Source organism: Eschrichtius robustus, chromosome 3 (assembly GCF_028021215.1).
Source record: "Eschrichtius robustus isolate mEscRob2 chromosome 3, mEscRob2.pri, whole genome shotgun sequence".
Lineage (NCBI taxonomy): Eukaryota > Metazoa > Chordata > Mammalia > Artiodactyla > Eschrichtiidae > Eschrichtius > Eschrichtius robustus.
Window position 1 is genome coordinate 156,235,353 of NC_090826.1, and position 16,666 is coordinate 156,252,018.

Consider the following 16,666-nt stretch of genomic DNA (forward strand, 5'->3'; position numbering starts at 1 on the left):
AAGCCACCACAATGAGAAGCCTGCGCACCACGACCCAAGGGAGCCAAAAATAAATAAATAAATAAATTTATTAAAAAAAAAAAAAAGAAGGTGCTGGGAAAATGGACAATGGAATAATCCTAAAAAGGAGAACAAAGAAGATAACTAAGACAAGAGCATAAATTAATGAAATAGAAAACAAGAGATACAATGGGAAAACAACCAAACCAAAAGTTGGTTCTCTGAGAAAAAGCAAATGGCTCAACTCCAGTACATGTGCACATTGGAATAATACACTGCAGTGAAGTGTATTGTACTACAGTGACAACAAATTAGCTTGGATAAAAATCAGAGACATGTGAGTGAAAATAAAGTTACAGAAGGTTAAATACAGGTGATGGCATTTTTGTAAAGCTCAAGAACATGCAAAACCAAATTATGTATTGTTTAGGGTACATGTGTATTTGGGGAAAAAAATTTTTTTTTAAGCAAGAGAATGATAAGCACAATAGTAACCTTGAGGTGGGGGAGAGAGGCAGGGGACTGGCATGTGGGAAGAGCACAGAGGGCCTTTGTGATTAATCTCATTGGGAAGCCATGCCAGGAAAACAAGGGAGGCGGAAGAAAGGAAACAAAAGCTAAGGGGGTCTTCTTACAATGAAAAAAAGTCCAGAGATTTAAAAATGAGGGCTTCCCTGGTGACGCAGTGGTTAAGAATCCGCCTGCCAATGCAAGGGACACGGGTTCGAGCCCTGGCTTGGGAAGATCCCACATGCCGCGGAGCAACTAAGCCTGTGCGCGACAACTACTGAGCCTGCGCTCTATAGCCCGTGAGCCACAACTACTGAGCCCACGTGCCACAACTACTGAAGCCTGCGCGCCTAGAGCCCGTGCTCCGCAACAAGAGAAGCCACGACAGTGAGAAGCCTGTGCACCGCAACAAGCAGTAGCCCCGGCTCACTGCAACTAGAGAAAGCCCGCACACAGCAACGAAGACCCAACACAGCCAAAAATAAATAAATAAATAAAAATTTTTTTAAAAAAAAATAAATAAATAAAATCCCACGTGCTGCAACTAAGAGTTTGAATGCCGCAACTAAAGTTCCTGCACGCGGCAACGAAGATCCCGCGTGCTGCAACTAAGACCCGACACAGCCAAGTTAATTAATTAATTAATTATTTTAAAAAAAGAAGAAAAAGAAAGGTCATTCTATACCATTCCAAAGAAAAGTCTGCATGCAGGAGTTTTGGAGCGAATATGAAGCAAACTTTAGTGTGATTTCAAGCAACAATGGGGTATAAGGAAAAGAATATTTTGTAGTATTAGGAATCATCTACAGGGGGCGCCAGAGGAAAGAGAAGGAATCAGAGCTCTGTCCTTGGCAGAGCAGTGAAAAATGTTTACAGGGACCTAATCATGTGAGAGGCGAGGGTATTAACAACTAATAGTATGGTGGTTTAAAAAGTTCAGGCGCTGGAGCCAGACACCCTGTCTAACTCCTAGTTTGGCCACTTCCAGCAGTAAAATGGTGGGCAGGATTCTTCATTTCTCTATTGGTTTTAAAATGGAGGTAGCAATGGTACTTATTCTATAAGCTTACTGGAAATATTAAACGAGTTTTAATACATATAAAATGCTTAAAACAATGCCTGGTAAGTAAGTAAGCACTATGGCTGTTTTTAAAATTATCATCTTGCAAATTAGGGGTTCAAGATATACTTTTTTTAAGTTGTTAAAAAGAAATAGAAATGTAAATTCAAAGGTAACCAAGAGAAGAAGCAAAACTAACATAGGGAAGAGGAAGGTTTAGTTTAAGAAAGCGATAGCCTCATGGTTTATGGTAAGGGGGCAGCAGAGATCTATACTGTATCGTAGGCTGAAATGTGCTAAGAGAGTGGATCTTAAGTGTTCTCGCCACACACACACACACACACACAAACAGTAACTGGTAACTCTGAGGTGATGGATGTGTGTATTACTTGACTGTGATAATCACTTTGTAATGTATACATATATTAAATCATCATGTGCACCTTAAGTCATGTGAAACCTAAATAAATACAATTTTTATTTGTCAATCATACCTTAAAAAAAAAATAAAAATAAATAAATAAATAAATAAATAAATAAATAAAATAAAATAAAAATAAAAATGAACTTACCAGAGACCCAGTTGTTTTCCCTCCATGCACAGGCTCCAATCTATAAATCTTCTTCCACGACCTTGCCTCCCAGTAGTGCCAGAAGAGTGGATATGGATGTCGAGCAGCCCAAGAGGTGAACTATAGTGGACATCTGTCAACCTGGAGCCTGTCCTGAATCTAGGTCCCTTTTCTAACTGTTCTTTGATTACCTTTCAGGAATTACTTCTCCATTGAATGCGGTTTTAGTGAGCAGGCAAATCCAGGCGCTTGCCTCCCACCATGGAATCTGGAGGGGAGAGAGCCTTCCAGTTCAGAACCAGTACAGGTAGGAGATAGGCCTGGGGCCTGTGCTGGGCCAGTTGAGAAAATCCTCCCTGGCTGTGGACGCATCAGGAGTGAAGATGGTTCTTCACAGCCACGATGAAGAGTTGCTCTGGTTCCAACACACTGATTCAATCTATGAGCCTGAACTTTTAGTTTCCTGTTGATTTTGTGAGCCCCTAAAGTCTTTCCAATACATATTTCCCTTCTCCTAAATTAGCCATTTCATTCATTTTCTTAAATTACAAAAAAAAATGATGTTCATAGCAGATAAACAATACAATAACAGAAATTCAATACACTAAAAGTTGGAAGTAACCGCTGTTATCATTTTGATATATATCCTTACAAACTTTTTTCTATGCATATATAGAGAGAGATGGACTAGATCTCCAGATAATTTGGGGTTATGGAAGAATGGAAGGGATTTTTACCAAAAAAGGGGTCATACTAAATATATTCTTATATAAATTATTTTTTTACCTGATGATATAGTATAAACATCTTTCCTTGTCAGTACAGAGAAATCTACACCATTCCTTTCAGTGGCTGTATAGCATTCCATGGTATGAGCACCAGAATTTAATCTTCCCGTGTTGTCAGACATTAACACTGCCTCCAACATTTTAGTATTACAAATAATGATGCAATAAACACCCTTGTACTTACATAGCTTTGCACACATGTGCAAATATTTCTGTAGGTAGGGACTCCCTGGAAGTCATTTCTGGGGCAAAGGATATATACATTAACATTTTTTGTAATATTTACTGCCAAATTGCCCTTTTGCGGCTGTATCCACTTCCCGACAACATAGGTATGCTCATCCTCCACACTTATGAATAGGTTTTTAATATTTATTTTTAGTAATTTGATAGATGAAATATCTTCTTGGTTTTCCCCGATTGTTAGTGTGGATGAACATCTTTTTTCAAATATTTATTAACCAATTTACCTTTAGATTTTTTTTGATTCATTTCTTCATATTATTAGGAGTATGAACTTTTTATCAGTTATATATTGCAATTCTTCTCTCTAAACTAGTGATTAGTCTTAAATTTGGTTTTGGTGTCTTTGGCTCTTATATATGTTCTTTATATAATTTCTATCACTTTTTTTCCTTATGGCTTCTGGGTTCCTGATCATATTCAAGAAAGTTCTTCCCGACCCCCCCAACTATAAGTGAACACAGTTACATACATTTTCTCCTAGAGGCAGCACAGTGCAGTGGTCCTCTGTAGAAGCAGAGGTTCTGGTGCCGGACTCCTTACTTTCACATCCCAGTTTTGGCACGTATCAGTTGCATGACCCTTAATCGCTCTGTGCCTTAATTTTCTCATCAGTAAAATGGGGTTGTGGTGAGGATTAAGTTAGTGAGTATAGGTAAAGCATTTAGAATAGTGCCGAGCACATGGTAAATAATATGTGTGCTCTTATCTAGTTCCTTTACAGCCTTTTTTTCACATTTAGATCTTTGGTATACATTTTTTTGCATGATGATTTGAGTCTATTTTTTTCTCAGATGGATAGCCAGTTTTGTTAAATAGTCTATTTTCCCACTGATTTGAAATGCTACCTTTATTTATTTATTTTTAACATCTTTATTGGAGTATAATTGCTTTACAGTGGGGTGTGTTAGTTTCTGCTTTATAACAAAGTGAATCAATTATACATATACCTATGTTCCCATATCTCTTCCCTCTTGCGTCTCCCTCCCTCCCACCCTCCCTATCCCACCCCTCTAGGTGGTCACAAACCACCGAGCTGATCTCCCTGTGCTATGCGGCTGCTTCCCACTAGCTATCTATTTTACATTTGGTAGTGTATATATGTCCATGCCACTCTCTCACTTTGTCACAGCTTACCCTTCCCCCTCCCCATATCCTCAAGTCCATTCTCTAGTAGGTCTGTGTCTTTATTCCTGTCTCACCCCTAGTTTCTTCATGACCTTTTTTTTTTTTCTTAGATTCCATATATATATGTTAGCATACGGTATTTGTTTTTCTCTTTCTGACTTACTTCACTCTGTATGACAGACTCTAGGTCCATCCACCTCACTACAAATAACTCAATTTCGTTTCTTTTTATGGCTGAGTAATATTCCATTGTATATATGTGCCACATCTTCTTTATCCATTCATCTGTTGATGGATACTTAGGTTGCTTCCATGTCCTGGCTATTGTAAATAGAGCTGCAATGAACATTTTGGTACATGACTCTTTTTGAATTATGGTTTTCTCAGGGTATATGCCCAGTAGTGGGATTGCTGGGTCATATGGTAGTTCTATTTGTAGTTTTTTAAGGAACCTCCATACTGTTCCTCATAGTGGCTGTATCAATTTACATTCCCACCAACAGTGCAAGAGTGTTGCCTTTTCTCCACACCCTCTCCAGCATTTATTGTTTGTAGATTTTTTGATGATGACCATTCTGACCGGTGTGAGATGATATCTCATTGTAGTTTTGATTTGCATTTCTCTAATGATTAATGATGTTGAGCATTCTTTCATGTGTCTGTAGGCCATCTGTATATCTTCTTTGTAGAAATGTCTATTTAGGTCTTCTGCCCATTTTTGGATTGGGTTGTTTTTTTGTTACTGAGCTGCATGAGCTGCTTGTATGGTCACCTTATCTTTGACAAAGGAGGCAAGAATATACAGTGGAGAAAAGACAGCCTCTTCAATAAGTGGTGCCGGGAAAACTGGACAGGTACATGTAAAAGTATGAAATTAGAACACTCCCTAACACCATACATAAAAATAAACTCAAAATGGATTAAAGACCTAAATGTAAGGCCAGACAATATCAAACTCTTAGAGGAAAACATAGGCAGAACACTCTATGACATAAATCACAGCAAGATCCTTTTTGACCCACCTCCTAGAGAAATGGAAATAAAAACAAAAATAAACAAATGGGACCTAATGAAACTTAAAAGCTTTTGCACAGCACAGGAAACCATAAACAAGACCAAAAGACAACCCTCAGAATGGGAGAAAATATTTGCAAATGAAGCAACTGACAAAGGATTAATCTCCAAAATTTACAAGCAGCTCATGCAGCTCAATAACGAAATGCTACCTTTAGAATATGCTAAGGAACAGGCCATCCCTAGAAGTGCCCTAAGAGGTCTCAGCCAGTACATGGCCACCTGTGATAACTACACTTGAAAGGAGGCTATTCAATTAGCACCTTGTGGACTCCTTGGGGACCTGTTAAAGACAGAAATTCGGAAGTTGAATTTAATTATGTTCAGAAACTAGGCCTCTCCCCTCTGAGCCCCACCCAAACAGGGGTTTGGAAGGCTAGGAAGGCCACCCCAGTCGCTCTGCTTAAAGAGCAAGGCTGCTGAGGACTGTGTTCTCGAAGAAGCATACCCAGGCTAAAAATGTGTACACCACAGACTGTTTTCTCCAAGATAATCATGATGAGGAAGAGAACTCAGTCATTCTGAACTTTATAGTAGGAGAATATACGGTATATGCATAAAGATGGGATATAGTTAGCTGTGAAGGATGGCTGGAGTTAGCGGAGAGTTTCACAAGTGTAACAGGCTTATCTACATTAGATGACTATTGTGTAGGGGAGGCTGAGAACCAGAGATTCAACTCTAGCTTTTCCTTTAAGACTTAATCACAAACACATCAACTGTTTAAGGTGTGCTGCCATCTCCTGGCCAAACTTGTGTTGCAGTCAGATCACAAGCCATTACAGCAAAAAGTGAAGCAGCCGTGAGTATGATGTGGTAATCCAAAACAAAACAAAGAGCGCACACCCCCTGGGAGAAGGCATGCTGCGTGCTGACTGACAGTCCCTGGTGGCTACAGATGGCGCTGCTCTGCTGGTAGAGGCCTATGATGGTGTCCATCAGGCACTGCCGAGCAAGCAAATCTGAAGAGCAGGCTGAGCCTAAGAAGAAAATTCAAATATTCCACATGCAGATAGGCCCATATATGGATTCCATGCCCAGATTCTCTCACAGTGTAATGAAGAGTAGATAGGCTTGTGCAGAAGTTCAGAATGTTGCAAGTTCATGCTGAAAAGAGGCTGGCGGAAAGGGTGTGAACCCAGGAGAGGCTCTGAAAAATAAATTGCTATCACTCCACTTTGCTCCCTTCTTCTTCGCTCTCCTACCTCCCATTCCCGGGCCCTACCCTCTGGTAGTGGTCATGTCAAGTGCCCAGAGACCGAGAGCAATCCATGGGGGAGAGTAACATGTTCCATCAATCTCCAAGGCAAACTGAAAGACCTCTAGGGTCCCAGTGGAAATGGAATGGAATAGAGAGCATTCTGCAGACACAGTGAGGTTAAGGGAAAACAAAAGCCAAACAGATATAAACCTAAAACGTTAATATGATCTTTATTATACAGCACATCTGGTGTTTGTGCACCCCAGAAGTATACACAATACTCTATAAAACCAAACCCAGCCATTCAAAATTACACTAAATGAAGACTTAACCCATAGCTGCATCTCTTAAAAATATACACAATTAACACTGTCCTGCTGTAACAATATCATGGAAAGAGACAGGTAGTACAAGGAGGGAGAGAGTGTAAGAACTGAAGTTTGTGCCAAAGTAATTTTCTCTTGTTATTGCACTTTTATTCTACACACTTAGTATATTACACTTTTATTTAACACTGTAATAATAAACATTAGTCCTTTGAAACAAACAAAAACATTCCATAAAGACAAAAGACAACAAGCTGTCCAGACCAATTTCCTTTTCAACCATCTGAGTAAGGTGTCCCCCCACTGTCAGATGTTCACACAGTCTCTTCAGTCAGCTCTGTGGACTGGATGTTAACAAAGCAGATAAAGTTAAAAATAAAACACTTTTCAGAACAGTAGTGTACTTAAAACCCCCAAGGGAGTTTGCCATACAGGTTTCTCAAGTTGACTCCCTCCTAACCCACTTAAACATCACACTAGCCCTGACCCACCCCACCCCCATATTTAGAAGGATAAACCCTCTTTTTTTTTCTTTTAAAGAAAAAGTGGGTTATTTTAGCCAGCAAATCCAAAAATCAAGCTTTGAAAACTCAAAGAAAGCAACTACTCTTTCGGCAACGGACTCTTCGAGGGCCATTTATTCCACTCTGATGCAGTATGAACTTAGGAGGTTCCCTGATTAGTCAGATGGAATACCACGCATGCCTTCTCTCCAAAGCAAGGCCAGAGGGAGTCTATTCCCCAAAGTGCTATTATAATCACCAATCCCTTTTGGCTTCTCAGTGCTAAATAATAAGCCAAAAAATAAAGTGTCATTCAGTGCAGTTATCACTTTGCAGCCCTGCTACCCCAAACCACTTTGCTGATCAGGAAAAAACTTTGTCAACACCTCTTTGGCAGCTCAAGTGAAAATGCAAAAAAATGCATTGGGGAGCTGACAGGTACTAGTTGAGAGTTCTACCAGTCCCCTGTTTCTATCCGTGGTAGTAATATATCCCTCCCTTCACTCTTTCCTTGAATTTTAGTGTTAAAAATTAGGAGAAGCTGCTGCCTAGGCTCTGTCCCCTTGAAACTGATGGAGTCACAAATGACTTCTTTGGTCTGGGAAGAACCAGCACAGTCCTCCTTCCCAGAGAAGTGAAAGGCTTTCACTCAATCAATGAGCCACTCTCTGCAGAGGATCCAGGGAACTAGGGCATGCCTGTGGAAACCTCACCCCGACGTGCATTCCTCAACGCCCCCAGACTGACCTTGCCACTGGCTCCCTAGGCACTAAGGCAGCTACTCTGGAGCCCCAGGCTCCACTGCGTCTTCTGATTGCTCTGCAGGAAGGTCCGTCACTCAATTCTGAAGCAACAGAAGCGACCAGACCTCAAGCACATTAAAAATGGCCAGGTAATCATTTTCAGGCTGGGGTAAATTGCCCTAATTAAGTTGGTAAGAAGGATGGAACACAGTAAGGGTAACTCTTTCATCCCATCCTTCTTCCTCCCCCTGCCACAATCTCACCTCACCACGTGGGAGCACAGACAACCAAAGCTAGGAGGTAAAATCTTCAGGACTTTGGCCTTGTTGAGCCCTCTACAGCCCAAGTGCTGCCAGGCCTCTTTGAATATCTAGTGTCTTCCCAAGTAATATACAATACAGTACATTTCATGGCATTGCATCACTTAAATAATGGATGCCAAGGAACAAAGAACCCCAAATTAGCAGACACTGTTATTCAACAAAAGCAAAGTATACACGCCTGTTATACATATGTATTCCTGTACTCAGCCTGCTGAGTGTTTAAATAACACTTCCAAATATCTACATGTGGACTCTGGCTGGCCTGCGCCTTTTCTCAGAAAAATGAACTGCAACCACTCATCTCCTTACTAAGCATCAGCCCCACCCCTGCTTCTCCCTGCTCAGGCAAAAAATGTGGGCAATCTGCTGGTGTCTGAGAGCAGACTAAGCCACGGGGGATAAACTGAAAAGGGACTCTGGGTGGAGAAAAACCTAACCTCCCAGGTGTAAATGGAGCTATGAACTAAGACTTCCAAAGAATGTTAGGAATGTGAGCTCCACAATGGGAGCACAGAGTCCTAATTACGGCTGGAGTTAAAAGACAGTCTGGAAAAGGGAACTATGTAAGACTTTTCTTGAAATTTCATACAGAAGAGATTTATACTGACTTTTTGGCTAAAGAAATAGCTTGGGCATCAGTGAACTGGATATGCTCACAGCCATCCAACTCTTCCCTATCCAGGAGTCATCTCTGCCTGGGAAGGTCTCAAGTTGCCCAGCAAGCATCAGTCCCCTTGGGAGCTCTCTGTAATGAATGTCAAATTCTTCCCATAGCCAAAAGGTGAGGGGAAGGAAAGAAATAAAGAGTGAAAGAGAAAGGTCTCTGCTTTCAAGTAGAATCATCGAGTCCTCTGTTTGGCCTCTCAGAATGTGACTTGCATAGCCGGTCCATGATGCCCTGGAGCATGGGCTGGACAATGCCCAAGAGAGGTCTCTGAGAGGGGTCACCATCCCAGCAGGCTTCCATCAATTGCCAGCACTCCTCATCAAACACAGGAAGGCGTTCTGGACGGGCCCCTAGAGAAAGGAGCATGGAAATAAGACCAGAGGCAGCGAGAAGGGAACCAACACAATGAAGAGGCATGATCAGCTCACAGGCTGATTACCCAGTTGGGGCTCAGGATGCTAAACAATGCAGTGAGCTTTGGCTTCAACTGCAAATATCTAGGTTAGAACCTAATAGTAACTGTGATGAAAAACTGGAATACACTGGCATAGGATGTTGAAGAATTAGAAATTTTAAAGATAAAAACCTTTCTGAGAGTTCAGAACCACGCTGCCTGGAAGCAAAGGTTTGACTTAAATGTCTTTTCTGGATTCCATGATGGTTTAAATGTGTATGAGGTCCTGCTGTGGAGTGGCCAGAGAGGAGGACGGGAGGCTGCTGCGGCAGTGCCTGGTCTCAGTCTGCTCTCTCCTGGGGAGTCAGGGCAAAGGCTCGTGGCTCTTACCTCTCCGCACATTGTTCCAGAGATGGTCTTTGCTGGCACACCTCTCAAATGCCTCAGGGAGCTTGACAGAGCCTGAGCAGATATACCAGAAAAGAATGCCAAAAGCGTAGACATCCACAGAATTATCATACTTCCCTACAGCAAGAAAGGGTGACAAGTAGTGAGCCAGGGAGGGAATCAGCAGCATCACCGCTAACTTGCATCTGCAGAGGTCTTCACACATTTTTTCCTAAAGCCTTTCATACCCATTATCTCTTATAACAACCCTGTTAGGCAGGACACATTTATAATGCCCATTTTATAATACGAAAAACTATGGCACTGGGAGGGCTAAAGATGAAAAGAGCCAAGACTAGAACTTGACAAAGGGGAAGGAAAACAGGCCTTTTATTTTATTTTATTTATTTTATATTTCACTGATATTCATTATATTTTGTATTTGATTATTGTTTGTGTGAAGTATTTTATTTTTTATATCAATTTATTTATTTATTTATTCATTCATTCATTCATTCATTCATTTTTGGCTGTGTTGGGTCCTGGTTGCTGCGCACGGGCCCTCTCCAGTTGCAGCAAGCAGGGGCCACTCTTCGCTGCGGTGCACGGGCTTCTCATTGCGGTGGTTCCTCCTACTGCGGAGCACCAGCTCCAGGCATGCGGGCTTCAGTAGTTGCAGCACTCGGGCTCAGTAGTTGTGGCTCACGGGCTCTAGAGCGCAGGCTCAGTAGTTGTGGCTCACGGGCTTAGCTGCTCTGCGGCATGTGGGATCTTCCTGGACCAGGGATTGAACCCGTGTCCCCTGCACTGGCAGGCGGATTCTTAACCACTGAGCCACCAGGGAAGTCCAGGCCTTTATTTTAATGGGACAGTCAAAAAGATTAATCCTGAAAGGTCATGTTAGGGAAATAAGGTTGGGAAATACAGGTGGGTAGATAGGTTGGAACCATAACATAAAGATTTTTAAAGTCGGACAGAAGAGTCTGGATTTGGTGGGCAGCAGGAGTCATTTATGCTTTAGAGCAGGAGGTCACATGAAGAAAATATTTTAGAAAGATTATTTTTACAGCAGTAGGATGAACTGCAGTAGAAATAATCAAATGAATTTAAATATGAAGTAGCCAAGATAAAATAATAAAAGTGGGAATAGAAATTTTTTTAAAAGTCAGGGAAAGAAAAATGATGACTGTCTACTTCTTTTCAATGTGCGTAGGACTACAGCTATCCAAGTAACTCCTAATCCTTATATGTATCACTCAATGAAGGGTTGGCGGAAGACTTGTGGCTAATGAGAGAAATCCAAATATTATAAATTGCTAATTTTCAGTCTTACCAATACTAACGAGTGACCTGCCGTTCCCTTTCCACCTTCCCTGGCAATGACGCAACCTTCCTCATCCGTTCAGGCTCAAAACCTGAGTCATCTTATAGTCATTCTTTTCTGTTCATCACCCATATCAAGTTAATTACAAAATCTTGCCCATCCTTCCTCTGAATTGATCTCAAATCTGTAACATTTTTTGTTTCAGCACTACTACCAACTTAATCCTAGGTCTGGTCTCCACCACTGGTCTCCCTACTTGGCTCTTGCCACTCAATCTGCCTTACCTACTGCTACTAAACATTTCCATGAACATCTCTTTTCATCCCTCACCTGTTCAAAAGCCCAGTAGCTCCTTACTTCTTCCACATCAAGCCTTCACTCCACTGCATGAATTTCAAGCTCAAATATATCTTATCTCCAACTTGTTTGCTATTACTTCCCGAACTGATTTCTTTCCTGTCATGCTTATTTCTAATCGGCAATTTTGCTCCGATTTCCTCTCCCCCAGCCTCCAGAATTTTCTCTCCTAACTAACATGGTTGGACTCTAGAGACAGAAGGACCTAAATTCCAATCCCAGCCTCATTACTTCTAGCTCAGTGTTTTGGGGTGGGTTTCTTCATCAATCTGGCCTCAACTTTATCCATGACATGGACATAAAAATGCATCAATATCACCACAGAATTGTCATGAGGATTAAATGGAACAAAATATATGACATAACATACCCACAGTGCCTAGCTCAAAGAATATATTAATAAATATAGAGTTCCCTTCCCACCTACCAAATTTTCCAGATCTCATTCAGTTTCTATCCAGAATTTCACCTCTACCACAAAACCATCTAACATTTCTTCTCTGAACACCAACATTACATTATGTAGCACTTAATCACATGTTATCTTATACTGCTTCTTAATTATTTTACCTCTCAATATATCTCCGTCAACTGTAAGTTCTTTAATGATAGAGGACAACTCTTATTATATAGGAGTTATTCAATCAATACTTTAGGATTAAATAATTGGTTGACTATGGCAATGATGGCACTAATAGCCCAGAGAGACATCCAGTAGAATAGTTGGTGACTCCCATTTACACTTTTCTTTCTTGCCCCTTTACCTCTTCACTTGTCCCCCTACTTGTCTTAGGTTTCCCCTGTTCTGGTTTCTCCCCTGCCTATGCCAGAACTGCCAGTAGTACTTGTGGATACTACTTAGCCCAAAGGGTAGCACTCGGTTAAAACACGGAGCCCTGCCCAAACCCACTCCCTGCCCTCCAGCTTACCTGTGAAAAGTTCAGGGGCCATATGAATTGGTGTCCCCACAATGCTGCCTGACATCATGGCCTCTGGCTTGCAGAATCCTAAGTCAGTGATCTTGGCACGGTTCTGCTTGTCCAACTGCCAACAAAGCAGGGTGAGAGTCATCCTATGCCTGGTCCTGCACATAGCGCTCAGCTGCATACCCAAGCTCAAAAGTAGGCATCTTCCTCACAGCAGTACTTAATCAACTCTGCCTCTATTCTCCCTGTCGCCAGATTCACTCCCATTACTGTCTCCTCCCCATACTGTAAACAACCTGATGGCAAGGACTGTCTTTTTCATCTTTGTATCCCCAGCACTTAGCATAGTGCCTAGCACATATCAGGAGCTTAGCAAATCTTGGAAGAATGAATAAATGAAGGACACTGAGGAAAGTATTATTAGTTCCTGATTATTCTCCTCTGACCTCCAGAACCCAGGGCAGAAAGTTGCTAAATAAGAAGGTTGAGGTCCTCTGGTCAGCTGAGGAGGGTTTTTTTAATTCCCTCTAGTTTCCTTTCCTGAGGTCCAAGACAATAAATCTGTCTCAGATGAATGGATAAAGATGATGTATATATACACAATGGAATACTACTCAGCCGTAAAAAAAAGAAGGAAATAGTACAGTAACATGGATGGAACTAGAGATTATCAAAAGAAGTGAAGTGAGTCAGACAGAAAAAGACAAATATCATATGGTATCATTTCTATGTGGAATCTAAAATATGATACAAATGAACTTATTTACAAAACAGAAGCAGACTCACAGATATAGAAAACAAACTTATGGTTACCAAAGGGGAAAGGGGGTAGGGGAGGGATAAATTAGGAGTTTGGGATTAGCATATACCAACTTCTATATATAAAACAGATAAGCAACAAGATCCTATTGTAGAGCACAGGGAACTACATTCAATATCTCGTAATAACATAAAATGGAAAAGAATACGAAAAGGAATATATATGTAGAACTGAATCATTTTGCTGTACACCAGAAACTAACACATTATAAATCAACTATACTTCAATAAAAATAAAAATTAAAAAAAAAATCTGTCTCATTTGGCTATTGACAAGCCTCTTAGGTTTCAGCCTATAATTTTAGGAAGATATTTCCCTCCCCCCAAAACTGCTATCATCCTTATATATCATTTTTTTAAAATAAATTTATTTATTTATTTATTTTTATTTTTTGGCTGTGTTGGGTCTTCATTGCTGCACGTGGGATTTCTCTAGTTGTGGCGAGCGGGGGCTACTCTTCGTTGTGGTGCGTGGGCTTCTCATTGTGGTGGCTTCTCTTGTTTCGGAGCACGGGCTCTAGGCACGCGGACTTCAGTAGTTGTGGCACGTGGGTCTCAGTAGCTGTGGCTCACGGGCTTAGTTGCTCCACGGCATGTGGGATCTTCCCAGACCAGGGCTCGAACCTGTGTCCCCTGCATTGGCAGGCGGATTCTCAACCACTGTGCCACCAGGGAAGCCCTCTTTATATATCATTTAAGTGTTGCCAGAGACACTTCAATGATAATCCAATATATTTTCAAAAGGAGTATGTCAAAAGATTCTTTATAATTAGATAACAGGACTGGCAGGTTCATGACTATCTTACCTTTTAAGGTGTGTTTACCCATCTCAGTCCTCATCCAGCATCTCAAACCCTAAGCAATAACAAGACCTGGAATCCTCAAAAATATCAATGTCACAAAAGCAAAAAAAGGCAGGACTATTCTAGATTAAGAGGCTAAAGAAACATGACAAAAGGCACTGTATGATCCTTGGATTGGATCCTGGGCCAAACAAACAAATAGACCATATTTGGGATAGTTGAACATATTTGGGACAACTGGAAAATGTTAATATAGACTGCGTATTAACTAATAATATTGTATCAATTTAAACTTCTTGGGTGTGAATAATGGCATTTTAATTAAGTGGAAGAATGTCCTTTTCCTTAGAAGATACAAGCTGAAGTATGTAGGAGTAAAGTTTTATCTGCAAGTTACTCTCATATAGTTCAGTAAAAAATGTGTGTGTGTGTGTGTATGTGTGTGTGTGAAGAAAGAGAGAGACAGAAACAAAGAGAGACTACACTAGGAAAGAGAATATGAATCTGGGTGAATAGTATGTGAATCTTCATTGTACCACTCTTTTAACTTTTCTGTAAGTTTAAATTTTCTCACCAGTGTTGGGAGAAAAAATCTTAAGCAATATAAGCTAGGCCTATGATGCAACTCCTCCCTAAGCTTCAAGTCCAAGAAACCATCCATCCACTCTGCTGTTAACTGGTCACAGTCTTTTCCTGTGACCAAATTTACATTTATGTGTACCTCCCTCCAAAGGTCACTTACACATAGAGACAGGGAGTTATCTTGGGGAAACAGCTCTTACTTACCAGCACATTTTTCAGTTTGATATCACGGTGGACAAGTCCCTGGCTGTGCAGGAAGCGGACTCCTTCCACCACATCTAGTGCTATCTGCAAACGGGTCTCCAGGGTCAGCCCAGCCTTGGGGAGACAAAAGGGTTTACTTGTCACTAAGAAGACAACTCCTCAATCCAACTTGCTTATACCAACTAAGAGTTCCTTCTGTGAGATACTGAAAGACTGACCACACTAGGGTACACAAGGACAGAAAAGTGGATGAGAATAAGGGAAGAAGAAGGTAGGAGAGGGAAATAAAGGAAAAGCAAGGAAGGGCAAGCTATAAAGGCCAGATCAAATCCCTTGGAGGCAGCACTTAGGCCAGGTGGATGATCCCCAAATGTGACTAGGAGAGCCACAACCAAACGCCTGAAGGCATGAGTGCATCTCTAATCCTGAACAAACTCTAGAACTGCCTTAGAGGCTCAAAGTGAGTATTTCTAGGACTCTCAGGCAGATTTACTTCCATTGCTTTGTAGGACTGGTTAGCCTTTGGTTTTATGGATTCAAATACCAAAGTCACTCATCTTACTTCTACCAAGCCTCCAATTTAGGGTCTCTTGAATTCTGGAGAATGTTATATCACTCATCCAAAAGCCCATATATGGTTCTCTAACCCACTTATGGAAAAGCATCACATGGTGCTGAGCTTAACTCCCCTGAAATGAAGAAGGAAAGCCACTTGCAGGGTCATTTTATTCACCGTATTGATTTCTCATGGCTCCTGCAAGCATTTCTAAGGATTCTTCTGTCTTATTCCATATAAACTGGTACAAGAGGCACCTGTGAGAAGGGACCTACCAGATACTCTGGGGTTAGCTTTTCCAGCTCCAATGTAGAGGACAAACAAAAGAAACCTCTCTATTTCCCTGCTGGTGGCTGTTTTAGATGAGGGGAACTCAACATCCAACTGAGGGTATTTCACCTTCATTCAAAATCTTTCGCTTCTCACTGTCTACGACGGAATTTGAATGCTATGGAACTCTTTACATTTTTGGTCTTCTATAACTTGTTCCCAACATTTCTTTGTATATTATCTCCCCTCTATTCCCCAAATGAACCAGCTGCTCCAAGACAGTCAGTGTCCTTCAAATGTTCTGGGCACTATGCTATTCCTTCCCCCTGCTATGAGCTCTTCTTTCCATCTGCCCAAATCTTACCCATCAGGGTTCACTTATCCAACTCAAATGCCACCTGTTCATGAAATATTCACTGACTACAATTATTTTATTTTATTTTTAAAAATATTTTTAAAATTTATTTTTGGCTGTGTTGGGTCTTCATTGCTACGTGCGGGCTTTCTCTAGTTGTGGTGAGCAGGGGCTACTCTTTGTTGCGGTGCGCGGGTTTCTCATTGCAGTGGCTTCTCTTGTTGCAGAGCACGGGCTCTAGGCGTGCGGGCTTCAGTAGTTGCAGTACACGGGCTCAGCAGTTGTGGCGTGGGGGCTTAGTTGCTCCGCGGCATGTGGGATCTTCCCAGACCAGGGCTCGAACCTGTGTCCCCTGCACTGGCAGGCGGATTCTTAACCACTGCGCCACCAGGGAAGTCCCTACAATTCTTTTAAAAGCCCCTGGCCAATTATACTTTTTGATATCCCCTTATGTTGCTTAATACAGGGCCTTGTACAAAGTAGTCACTAATAAATATTTGTTGACAACAAAAACTAGCTTAATTCACTGAGAACAAAAATGAGAAAGAATA

General features: G+C 41.3%; 1 protein-coding gene across 3 annotated transcripts in view; it reads right to left on the reverse strand.

Moving 5' to 3' along the window:
* Positions 1-6,809: 6,809 nt before the first annotated feature.
* The window catches only part of DSTYK (dual serine/threonine and tyrosine protein kinase), a 57,843-nt gene continuing 47,986 nt past the window's right edge, over positions 6,810-16,666 (reverse strand). The window contains exons 10-13 of one of the 3 annotated variants that reach the window (XM_068541572.1): positions 14,935-15,048; positions 12,530-12,644; positions 9,923-9,994; positions 6,810-9,488 (exon numbers count right to left, since the gene is read on the reverse strand). In XM_068541572.1, coding sequence (XP_068397673.1) covers positions 9,301-9,488; positions 9,923-9,994; positions 12,530-12,644; positions 14,935-15,048 — 489 coding nt within the window. In that variant the 3' untranslated portion in view covers positions 6,810-9,300. The other 2 variants (XM_068541571.1, XM_068541573.1) reach the window with 2 other exon arrangements.